Raw genomic sequence first — 13,557 nt, 5'->3', positions numbered from 1 at the left:
ATTTCATTTGGTTTGTTCAATCTGGAGGACATTGCTAAAAAACCGGATAAAATAATACATTATCCTATTTAGACTTAAATTCAGACCACCAAACACACAGTCTAGACGCAAATTGCAAAAAAAGAAAAGAGAAGTGGATGAGGGCTTTCAAATCCATCTTTATCACCCATTGGCAATAATACTTTCTCTCTATACTGGCATAACATTGCCTTTATATGAACAAGAATTATAGTAGTAGATCATCATCAGACAAAGAAGGACTTTTTGTCACAAAGTTGTTACTAATAGTGGGGTAGTATTCCGCTCACGTTGGCATGAAATAATAAACTTTCAATCACGCGTGTGAGGGGTAGTGTGAGGGTTACTGTGTTGACAACTAGTTTAAGGCCGGAGAAGAGCTCCGCGAACACGGTAGTGGGATTTTCACCCACCCTCAACTCACTCCATGTGTGGAGAGATACTATAGTCTCCTACCCAGTAATAACCAATACCGAAGTACTGATGTGGAGTCTACCTTCCCCACCAAAGAGGCCCCCAAGTTCCCACTCAAGCTTTTCTTCCCGGATGAGTGGGACTATGGAAGGTGACATTGTAGGGTGGATCTCTCACCTGTCTCTTCTCTCTTGAGCCTTTTAAGGATCTACTCGAGTCCAAGTATTTCACTCACATTGGCATGAAGTAATCTTCCAATCATGCGTGTACGGGGACGAGTGGTACAGGATTCAAAAAGAAGTTATTCCAAGTTGTTTTTGGAAAGCATGGATCCCTAGAATATAAATCCTAACATGATGATCTTCCACCAATAGCATTCAAATGACTCTAAATATGAGATCTCCAACATGATCATCTCAAATTCACATTTATAATTGGCCTTACCTTTTTAAAGGTTGTACATCTTCCCATGTTTGAGGTTTAACATCCTTGTTCTTGCAAATCTGAAATAGTTTAAACAGTTCCAGGTATTATTACTATTCATAAAGTCTGCACCAACAATTTCATAGGAGGATAGTTCATACTTGGAGACTTAGACACCATTTGTCGCCAACAAGGTAATAAACCTGAAGTCCGAATGTGCCCCAACTCCATATATTCCTTTAGAGGGATCAGAGACTAGACCTAAACAAAGAAAGGACTATCAACCGGATGAGAAAAAGAGTTGCAGGGTTTATCATGTAGTTTAGTGAAGTAAAATTTACCTTCACAGTGCAACAAGCACAAGTTTGCAATAGCTTGCTGAGTATTTCTTGCTTATCAAAACAATTAGCCTCCAGAGCAAGTGCTGTAGCAATAATCCTTGCGACTATTTTCGCCACATTTCTGAATGTGCATGTTACCAAATTAACGACCATCACCTTTTGATACCAGCAAACTACACTTAACCTTGCCACATAGATCATCTAGGCACTACTCTTGAGATATCCAAAAGTCAAATGATTTTGAGTTGGAGACCCTATGCAATGAAAATTGCGACTGTCATATCAACCCTACCACTATAAGCAAGTAGACACTTGAGTTGAGGCTCTTGGTCAGCGTGATTAATGGTAAATTTCAATAGCTAAAAATATTTTATTTAAATTGCAGCATAGTAGCTTTGAAATGATCCCCTAGAAAATCATTTAATCAGCAATCAAAAACTCCACTTGGGCCACCTTGAAAATCACAAGAACTCGGCACTATCTGATGCAAGTGGAAGGGGAAGATGGTGACCATTGGGGTACATGAAAAAGCCCCAAATACCCAGTCAGAGAAATAGAAGATCTCTGTATTATATTTTCCTTGGATGGAGTAAAATTTCACATCCTGGAACTTGCAAGAAGAATTAATGTGTATAGCTCTTTATCATCTATAGCAAAAACTCACAATGCATGACTATGAAGGTGTGTGATGTGTAGACCGATAAGGGATTATGAAAAACATGTTTAACTTAACCTTTGCACAAAAAAAAAAAAAAATTCAAAACTTGACCCAATCCCTCAGGTTATATGCCATTTGGGTCTCAAGTCGGTTCTGACATGTTTCAACTCGACTCGAATATCAACCAAACTGATGACACCCCTACCTTGGATTATCCGATATTAACTAGCCCTCCCCTCCGGCCAGTCGTCATAGCCAAAGGAAGAACGAGAGAGTAGGAGGGAAGAGGAAAGAGGAGAAAAAGAAGAAGATAAAATAATTAATAAAATAATTTGCAAAAATAAAATATTATTAAAAAATTGTCGCCAACGCCGGCCAATCAATTTTGGCCGGATTGACCGACCAAGTACAATTGCAAAAAGCTTATGACTCAATTGGCCAAAAAAATAAGTTTGCGACTAAATTGGCACAATTACAATAAGTTTAGGACGTTTTTGATAATTTTCCCTATTCGTATTGTACAACGTTTTTTTTTTTTCTGCCGATCAAAACAAAAAAATGCCCTTCATCTACGTATTTAAGTCAAAAATGGGTTTTATCTCACTTTTTTTTTTCCCATTTAGCCCTCAGTTACGTATTACTTTAATATTTCAGTGTAATTAAAATTGAAAGAGAACAATGGAAAATAGGCCAAAGAAAGAAATAATAGACAAAAGAAAAGGCCTATTATATTTCATTGTTTCTATAGTGCCCTTGAATAAATGTTTGTTTTAATCATTGTAAGAATAAGAAGATATTATTTGATATTTGACTCATGGAAAAGAATTATTCAATTAGAAAATGACTTTCAATATTTTATTTCTCCATGCAATTGAAAGGATAGTCTTATTACTATCAATTATGACGTTGCATAGGGAATGAAGATGACTGTATAGGCATGTAGTGCGAGCATGATAACTATATTTTCTTTTTTAAGGCCAAGCTATTGTCTGTTCCATTTAGTTTGATTTCGCTTTACGATATCAATATGGACAAGTTAAAATAATCTTTGGTTGGATTAAAATAAAATATAAGTATTTTTTTTTGTAAAAATAAAAAGAAAATTTTAAAATAGAAAGGGGTCGAAATTGGCCCACATAGGTGCCGAGCCCAGGTTGGGCATGTGGGCCAAAAAGGCCTGGCCCTGCCCAACTTGACACACAAGGCTCATGGGCTATGCCTGTCGTGACGCGAGAAAACATCGAGCTTCAAGGAAACAATGTTTGTCACTGGCAAATCTACTATCTCTCAAACAAAGTTTTTACTTGTAGAACATGGCAACTGCTACACCTTCTGAAGTTGGACATGAGTTAGACTCTCGATTGCAGATCTAGTCGCATTTTGAATTGTTTTCCTCTAATTCAAAAAGCTTAAAAGAAGATTAGGAACTATTTTGCAGAGTTGTACACGCAATGCAATAGAAATGAAATTACTTAGTACAAAATATGAAAATGCTATGTTCAAATTCTCTTAGCTGCTCTCGGTCCTATTTTCTTGTCAAGGAAGTGACAACTTGATCTTGTTGAGCTTAACCACGACAGTTTTCATGTCCATTCTTTCCGCAGGCAAGTCCTTTGAACATTCTAGTCCTAAATCTAGTATCAATAAGACTATGCACTTGAATTTTGAAAGCATTGGATCTTCTTGTTTCATGTGAAGGATTTTGCTATCCACAATGTCAAGCACTCTTTTTGGAATTGCTGCACCTACCCATTGCCTCAAGCTGATATCCACATTGAACATTTCATTGGTTGGCTTCTTCCCAGTAATCACTTCCAACAACAATATGCCAAAGCTGTATACATCTCCTTTTGTTGAGACTTTTCCTTCCAAACCATACTCTGCAAGCATCGTAGTTAGTGACATAAGAAAATTAGCAATTGACCTATTTCTTCTTGGGACATAAGTAATTAGATCAAGAGGCATACGAGTGCTAATATATCTCTATTACATTATACCGTTATATTGGCAATCAAAGGTTTGAATTAGCTAATATTCGACAAATGTACCTGGGGCAATGTAACCAATCGTGCCGAGAGATCGGGTTTGTGTTTCGAGCTTGTTCTCAGCCAAAATCTTGGCAATTCCAAAGTCACAAACTTGTGCAACCAGGTCCTCGTTTAGAAGAATATTGCTAGGCTTCAGATCGCAGTGCACAATGGGTTCTGGTTGGCCATGATGGAGATACTCGATCGCCATTGCGATGTCGACCATTATCTTCACTCGTTGATGGAGATCCAAGTTGTAGTTGTTGGAGTACAACCACTTCTCCAAGCTCCCACAAGGCACGTACTGCAACACTAGAGCTCTCAGATTGGCATTCGTGCAGGTGCTGATCACCTTGACGAGATTGCGGTGCCGAATCATACGGAAAGCATCGCATTCTGCATCAAAAATTTTCAGAGCGCCTTCAATATGGAGATTCAATACTTTGATCGCGACGTCTATCCCATTGGCTAGAGTCCCCTTATATATAGAGCTAAAGCTTCCTGCTCCGAGCAAATTGCTTTCGCTAAAGTTGTTAGTAGCCAAGCAAAGCTCCCGATATGATATCATCGGGTGGTCAATTCTAGGCAAGTTCTCCATCGAAATTGAAGCTTTTTTATTGGTGTTCCCACGCTTTCTAAGCAAGCAAATGACAAGGACTAAAAGTATAGCTGATACAATCGGCACAATAATGTATAGTATATAGAGCCGCTTGTCCCTTGATGATTTCATTCCATTTACTTTGCAACGTGGGACTTGAAAAATCGCATTTCCACAAAGTGCTTCATTCCCAATGAAAGAGAGAGCTGAGAAATTTCCAAAGGATCCGCCAGTAGGAATCTCTCCTGATAGCTTATTAAAGGACAAGTTCAAATTTAGTAGATATGCAAGTCCTTCCAAGGACTCAGGTATCGTGCCTGATAACTCATTATAGGAGAGATCGAGGAAATCCAACCCTTTGAGATGGCCAATCGATTGCGGTATCGATCCTTGAAATGAGTTCCTTGACAAGTTGAGAGAAGCAAGGCTCTCAAACTCCTGGATGGAACTTGGTATGGCACCGGTAAGTTGGTTCCAAGAAAGATCGATGCTCTCTATAGCTCTCATCTTCCCCATTTCAAGTGGTAGGACTCCATTGAAAGAATTGAGTGACAGATTGAGGAAGATGAGTTCTTGAAGGCCCCACAGACTAAATGGTATAACCGATGTCATGTCATTCGAGCTTAAGAGAAAATTTTGAAGGCTGCTAAGGTTCTCAATGCAATTCGGGATTGATCCCGATATCCTATTTTGTTGGAGCAGCAACTCTCCTAAACCTGTCAAGTTGCATATCTCATTGGGCATCGGTCCTTCGAGATGGTTGTTATCAAGATACAGCCTTTGCAACCTTTCTAGTCCTCCAATCGATGATGGGATGTTGCAGTCTAGAGCATTATTGCTCAACCTTAAGAAAGTCAATCTCTTCAAGAAACCCATTTCCTCGGGAATACGACCTCTTATTTGACAATTGGGAGCACTTAGAATTTGTAGGGAATTTGAGAAGTTTTTGATAGATTCTGGTATGGAGCCACGAAGGGGGTTGTATCCCATTCTCAAGTCTTGCAGCGATGGACAATTAGAAAGAGCAATGAGAAAACCGAGCTCCGAACCATAAGTCTCTCCTGTTAGTTGATTTGACCCAAGATAAACGAATTCAAGGTTCTTCAAGTTGCCCAAATCTGTAGGTATGGGTCCGCTGAGTTGATTTTCCTCGACATCGAAGATGATTAGGTTGGAAAAATTTAAGAAATAGCGGGGGATGTTGCCGCGAAAGCCATTGGTTCCTAGATATAGTTCTTCCAAATTCGGAAGGCTTAGATCTTTACCTGAGGGAAGGCTTCCAGAGAGGAAATTGCCCATCAAACTGAGTATTTGGAGCGCAGAAATATTAAAAACCTCTTGAGGCACTTCCCCAGTAAGCAAATTATCTTCAAGATCCATTATTTGCATATTGACCAAATTGCCAATCTCACTTGAAATCTCCCCTTCAATGTGGTTCAATCCTATGTCCAGCTGGTGCAAGCTCGACATGTTGCAGATGGTTCGAGGAATCGTGCCAGTCAAGCTGTTAACAGCAAAAGAGAGCTTCCGTAGCTTTTGCAAGTTGCTTATATCTTGAGGAATGCTTCCTTGAAAACGATTGTATGACAACCACAATATAATAAGCTCTTTGCATTGGGTTAGCGTCTCTGGTAGCAGGCCGCTGAATTGATTTTTACCGAGTAAAAGTATCTGAATGTTAGGCCAGCGGTAGCAAAGATCGGAGGGAAGACTTCCGGAGAGATGATTACGCCTCAAATTCACCCAAGTGAGTGATATATTGAAAAGTGTTGAAGGAATCGAACCAGTGAGACTGGTGTTGGCCAATCTAATGACTTGCAATGTGGATATGTTGCTCAGGAAGCTTGGAATTTGACCCCGTAAGTCGTTTGAGCTAAGATTCAGTTGTTGCAACTTAGGGAAGACCCCGAATTCTCTTGGTATGCCACCCGTTAGTCTGTTCTTTGCGAGTGACATGACTTCGAGGTTATGGCACTGGGTTAAGATAGGAGGAATGTTTCCTTCGAACTGGTTCAATTCAAGTATAAGCTGTTTCAGGCAGCGTAAATGGCCAATTTCTATCATAATCATGCCATAAAAACTGTTGTTGCGGAGATCAAGAGAAGCTAGGAGAGAAAGATTGCCAAGATAGGGAGAGAGTCTTCCTTGGAGACCCATGTGTGAGAGGTCTAAAGCTGTGACTCTCTGCCTACGGTTGCTGCAAACAACACCAATCCATTCACAAAAATTTGCTTCCACAGTCCAATTGTCGCCTTTGATGGTGTTTGTTGGGTCGATTTCCATCATGGATTTGAAGTTGAGGAGAGCCTCTTGATCAGTGAAGTTGCTAGAACAGATGACGGGCTGAAACATCAATAAGGAAGCCAACAGAACATCAACAAATGCTAAAAAGATGAACTTCTCCATAATGGACAAAGTCTTTTTTGATTGCATCAATAGATAGTTTGCTAATTTCAACCTATTCTTATTGTTCAATACCAAAACCTACCTAATGGTTGTCTCAATTGGGAAAAAAAAAAAAAAAAAAACAATGTAAATAAAGACTGACTATCAAATGATGTCCCTCAATCATGTCTGTGGCCCACTCTTTACGTTCACACTTACTTTCAACTCTATGAGGGTACAAATAGACCTTTGGACCAATGCTCCAAGGCAATGTGTTATGATAATTGTCATGACCTACCTGTAGGGGAAATATCAACTGTCTCGTTGGAAGCTGGCTAATTGAAAGTTCCTACTGCTGGAAGAGATAATATCACTAGTAGTCTGCTAAATTTTATCCACATTTCCTGTCATATTTGAACTTTCAATCGATTCAATTAAATCATTTTTTATTAATGTGAAATTTCTCTATGTAACTTTTAGTCGATCTAATTAGATCCGTAATATATTTAATATGTTTTTTGTCATCCTTTCATTTATTAATTTAAATCGAATATGTCATGGCTAACTAATTTATGAAGTTGATGTTTGAAGGAGAAAATTATGCGGACTTTGTGCGTGTCATGGTGACTTTAAATTGTAAAATCATAATACCCGCTCCGTCTCCCTTCCCCAGATCTGGCGAAACATCAATAGGGAAATCAACAGAACATCAACAAATGCTAAAAAAATGAACTTCTCGATAATGAGCAGAGTCTCTCTTGATTGCATCAATAGACAGTTTGCTAATTTTGACCTATTCTTAGTGTTTAACACTAAAACCTACCACATGGTTGTCTCAATTAAAAAAAAAAAAAAGAGAGAAAAGAAAAGCAATGTAAAGAAAGACTGATTATCAAATGATGTCTCTCATTCATGTCTATGGCCCGTTCTTTACATTTACACGTTCACACTTCGTTTCAACTCCATGAGGGACCAATGCTCCAAGGCACAAATGTGAAAAGGTTTTTGATAATTGTCGTGACCTTCCTTTAGGGGTAATATCAAGTGTCATTTGAAGTTGACTAATTGAAAGTGTCTACTGTTGGAAGAGATGATGTTACTCGTAGTTTGTCAAATTTTATCCATGCTTCATGTCATATTTGAACTTTCAATTGATTCAATTAAATCACTTTTGATTAATATGAAATATCTTCCCGCAACTTTTAGTCGGTCTAATTAGATCCATAATATATTTAATATGTTTTTTGTCATCCATTCATTTATTAATTTAAATGAAATATGTCATGAATAACAATTTTATGAAGCTAATGTTTGGTGGAGAAAATTACGCGGACTTTGTGCATCTCATGGTGACTTTAAATTGTAAAATTATAATACCCGCTCCTTCACTTTCGCCTAGATCTAGCAAAACATCAATAAGGAAGCCAATAGAACATCAACAAATAGTAAAAAGATGGACTTCTCCATAATGATAGTCTCTTTTGATTGCATCAATAAAAAGTTCGCTAATTTTGATATGTTCGTAGTATTCAATACCAAAACCTACCAAATAGTTGTCTTAATTAGGAAAAAAAGAAAAGAAAGAAAAAACAATATAAAGAAAGACTGACTATCAAATAATGTCTCTCAATCACATCCTTGGCCTATTCTTTACGTTTTCGTACCTTAAGCATTGATCAATGACACAATACCTGAAAAATAAATAAATTAAGCATATTTACGAGAAGAAAAAGAAATGATTGAGATGTCAAAAGCAGAATGCTCTCTTTATTTTATATAATAATATTTGAATTTTTTCCCATCATTAAGTACATTGGGGTACTCATTAACATGATCATTAAATTCAGGGTATCGCACTTATGCTTCATAGCAACGCGATCTATGTCAAAATATGAGAAAAAACTTTTAAAAAATTAGATATATGTTTATTGAGTCATCTTTGAATCTTTCGTGCTAAACGGTAGGAGGTATCAAAATAATAAAAAGAAAATAAACTTATAAGTCGTTGAATAAGACAAGATTCGTTCGTTTATTCATGTGACCTTGATTTCTACCGGAATTACGGTCCAATACGTTTGTTCCGATAGAAATTTTCCAGGGGTACAATGAACTTGGTCATTTCATTAGAACACACATGACCATAAATGCGAAGAAACTAACCTTGGCATGGGTTGACGTAAGTTAGACCTTCTGCTCCTATTATATCCACAGACGTGGGGGCACAACCGTTGAGCTTGTAGTTGCACATAACAAAATTGGAAAAATCACACTAACAATGTCATTCATTTACGTACTATGCTCATTTTTGTGTCACAATTTTTCTACCAGTTACTATAATAGCATAACTTATATAAAAAAAAAAAGGTCCGCTTGAGTGATTTTGCTAACATATCTCCGACGACGAATTTCCATGTAAATTTATTTTAATAAAGACATGTCCGACGGGTTTGTTTTTTAAGAGAGTTAAGTCTAAAGTGGAAAATCGACTAAATGACAAGACTTGTGGGCTCCAAAATGACTTGAGGCAACGTATAAGAATTGATCAAGGAGAATATATATATATCTCCATTCTTTATATCTAGCGTGTCCATTAACTTGTGATTTTTTGAAACCCTAATTGTGATTAACTTGGTAACAATTTATGTCTAAACAATTCAATAAATGATGAAAATATTTTTCATTAGTTCATTTTTATAAGTGACTTAAACAATCATTTTTCGAATGAAATATTTTTCAAATCATCAATTTTCCGTGAAACAAACACATCCTTTGACTATGAGCAAAGTTGCTAAATGACGAGCTCACATTTGGCAATCAAAACTGTTTTTAGATCAAATACTAAGCTCAACATATTTGACTCGCAACTATACATGTTTTCACAAACCATTTGCTGCTGTGAGAATGCTACATAATCTATGTCAATATAACGTAATAGTATCTTCCTTAAATATTTGATCTAAGCGTACCTCTTAGATTCGTATCTTGCTCGAATTAGACTATTCTCGAGTCAAGAAAATATTTTGATGCTCTATCTATGAAAGTAGCAAAACGTGTATGCGCTAATTCATTATTACATTATAAACAACGTTGTATTAATGCAGAAATATTTCGTGCTCCATTTTATTATATATTTCTATGACAATTCGCACAATTCGCACATGGCTAATCATCTGGTCATTAATTATGTTGGTTAAACATATCTTTGATTGAATGACCTAAGAACTTTGTAAAATATTGGTGTTTGCCTGATTTGGATTTGCTCAACATGCAAAATTATTTGAACGTCTATTCGGTAAACTGCAATATCCAGTAGATAGATTTTAAAGAGTGACGTGTGTGCTTTTTGTTAGGGAAATCCTTTATGATGATTTCAAGATGACAAAATAAATCAAAGGCTACTAACGTGTTTAATGGTTAAATAATAGACCATGCATATGATAGAACATGTAAAGGATATTGTCAAAGTTTGAAGACGGCCAGAAAACTGAACGTAACACATGTCCAAAGTATATTCTGAAGATTTCCAGACTTCTGTGTCAAAGTTTGAAGACTGCCAAACTTTAGTGTCAAAGTCTATTCTACATCAGAAGTCTACTCACTCTGACAAATTCCAGACTGAACATAAATGAAGAACCAGAAGATAGACTCTATGATGAAACTGAATTTATTCAGACTGTGTCCAGACCTTAAAGCTAAAAATGTTCAGAAGCAGAATATGTTCAAATTGACGTCCAGATTGTAAAGTCTATTGCACTCAGACTCAGATTGTAAAATCTATTACTCTCAGACTTTACATCTAGAACAAGACACAAGTTCAGATTGTAGTAGATTTAGAACGAAGCTATTCAAGACGAAAGAATTTGACAGAACGTAACATAAGCCCAAACATATAATGGCTAGTGATCTGATTTGGATTCTATATCAAGATTGATTTGATTGACTCAATCTAATTGATTGACGATTGGATCTTGAAGACAAGAACTTTATATATGAAGAAACTTTACTTATGGAAACCAAGATTCTGTTTGTATGGGCGATCATAATCAATTTGGGATTCTACTTTTGTCACTCAATGGCTACCAAATTTCTTAATACAGATCTGTCCAATGGGTAGATTGGAAGACAATCCTCGAGATACTGTCCAACGGCTAGTTTGGAAGTGGATGAGTATTTAAGGAGAACAGGACCGATGAGCAAGTAAGAGACGGAGCGTAAAATTTATAATTCCAAAGTCTAAGCGACCTTCGATCATACACTTGTCTCTTGTGAGCTTAAACGTTTGTAATCGTGAGAGAAATACCAAAAGAGTTACTTAGTGAGATAGTGTGATCTACTACTAAGTGTTTGCACTCAAAGTTGTAATCTCTTGTTGATTGCATAGTGGAATCCAGCTAGAAGGCTATTAGCGTGAGACAATGGACGTAAGCTTGATCTAAGCCGAACCACTATAAAGCTTGTGTTCTTATTATCTTCCCTAAACTCATTTATTTTGTTCATAGTTCTGTTTAACTGCTAAAGTCTGATCTCGCTCAAAGTCTGTTGCTCTTCAGACTCAGTTTCAAAAGTCTATTGTTCTTCAAACTCAGTTTCAGAAGAAAAATATTTCTACTGTTCTTTGCGAAAAAATTTCTTCACACCTATTCACCCCCTCTAGGTGTTCATACTAGCACTTTCACTTTTTTCATTTTTATGGATGCTTTTATTAACGAGGGCATTTGGAGCACTTGTTAATTATATTTTATTTGAAATCACACTGCATATTAGATCAGAGTTCAACAACTATTTGTTTTATTATTCCTTTACAAAAATATTCTTATTTGATTGCATACCAACTGTTCCTAGAGCTTTTTATTAACAATATCCTCATGTTATCGCTGTGCACATATTTTCCATTTGTGCCCAGCCTTTTGCAAGAAATTAATTTCACTCAATAACAATTTGGACTTAAAATTAAGGTGGACTTAGTGCTTTCAAGTCATGGTTGTTTGATGCTACCGAACTTGGAATCATCATCCAATGAGATTTTCTATTTTGGATAGACACCACTAACAAGAATCATTACAGACAAGTAAAATTTTGAAAATTGCCACCCCAGCAATAAAAGTGATAATAATTATTACGAACTTTGCATTTTCATGTGACATCATAAAATTAATTAATTATTACAGACTTCAAAAATTATGGGATAGAAGTGGCAATACGAATCCTCGTTCCTGGTCACGATCTCTCTCTCTCTCTTACCCCCCTCCCCTGACGATCTGTTGTGATCTCTTTTGATCGCACCCTCTTTTCGACTCAACCCTCTTTCCCTCCCTCCTTTGAGGACTAGGAGTGCCCAGCAACCACCTCGAGGTGATTAGTGGCGCCAATGGGGACCAACCTTGGGATGTTCTCTCTCTTCATCAAAAGGCCAAATGAATTAACTAAAGATTTTAGCTCGAAACTCCTTATCCACTAATGAGATGTTGCATAAAGAGTATAATACACAGAAGTTGAACATTCCAAGTCACCTTTCTTTTCCATAATTTCATAAATAAACATAATTATCCCGTTCTCAAGGAATAGAAATTTGCTGCGTTGGGTCCCTTGCCCTAATCAATCTTCCACAATAATAATAATTATTTTTCAAGAATATTCTTGCGGATAATAGTCGAGATCCAGGTAATGGGGAACTGGCTCGCAAGGGGGGAAGGAAAAGGGGAACAAAGACAACGAATTTTGTCGCATCTCGTGGCATATGCCCGGTACACGAACTAGAAATTATAGCACGATAAGGACGCAGAACTACTTGTAATCCCGTGCTGTATTGATCGGTGAGAAAGTCGACCCACTCGACATCAATAATTTCCAGACTAATGGGGAACCCAATTTCCTTTGAATTGATTGATTTATCGAAAAGTAATTGACTCGTTTCACCGCCACCGGGGTCACATAATCGGCACGTACATAAAATGTTCATTGTTTTCTCCTTAAGCAAGTGAAACGGACCCGCACACGCTGACCAATCATGGGAGGACAGGCAGGGTACGCACGATCATGATCGAGCTTGGGCGAGTATGGTCCCTCCCTGGATAAAGCATGAGCTTCCCCCTCCCCCACCACCACGCGACCCATCTCTATCCTTTCGATCTCTTCCAAACTTTCATGTGATTACGCAATTTGTCAGATTGCTTCTTCATGTGCTGCCAAACCCGGGCATGATTCGATCCCAGAAATTATTTTCCAGCACACTCGGATGTGTCCTATCATATCCCCTGTTGTATTGTCCTCGCCAGTATAGGAGATCCACGTCTTGAGCTCTATCCATCTTATTGCCATAAGACTATTGCATTATCACATTTCTCTTTTCCTTTTCCATTATGTGTAGCAAAAGGATCAGTAGTACTAGTGATGACTCATGACTGATCGGCTGGTTCAACAAGACAATCAACGATAGAATATATATATAGTGAACCACACTTTCATCTAATCCTTTAAATTTTTAGAACAGTTGATAATGATTTTACAAAATCTGACATGGTATCAGAATAGAAGGTCATGGCTTTGAGTCTTTCTACACTTTCAAATAATAATTTAATCTTTTAGAACAACCATAAAATAAAATAAAAAAATTAAAACACCCCCAACTGGAATTGAAACACTGTCTTTATTTTCGAATGAGGTAGGGTCACTTATTTAACTTATGTTAGCAAC

At 37.2% G+C, this 13,557-nt stretch overlaps 1 protein-coding gene across 1 annotated transcript; it reads right to left on the bottom strand.

Moving 5' to 3' along the window:
* Window positions 1-3,390: 3,390 nt before the first annotated feature.
* On the bottom strand, window positions 3,391-6,885 carry LOC104440323 (receptor kinase-like protein Xa21). Its single transcript, XM_010053267.3, has 2 exons — window positions 3,903-6,885; window positions 3,391-3,734 (listed from the first exon to the last, which is right to left on the bottom strand). The coding sequence occupies exons 1-2, from the start codon at window positions 6,883-6,885 to the stop codon at window positions 3,391-3,393; spliced, it is 3,327 nt and encodes a 1,108-aa protein (XP_010051569.3).
* Window positions 6,886-13,557: the final 6,672 nt, after the last annotated feature.

This window comes from Eucalyptus grandis, chromosome 3, assembly GCF_016545825.1.
Source record: "Eucalyptus grandis isolate ANBG69807.140 chromosome 3, ASM1654582v1, whole genome shotgun sequence".
Lineage (NCBI taxonomy): Eukaryota > Viridiplantae > Streptophyta > Magnoliopsida > Myrtales > Myrtaceae > Eucalyptus > Eucalyptus grandis.
This window is presented reverse-complemented; position numbering and strand designations above follow the sequence as displayed.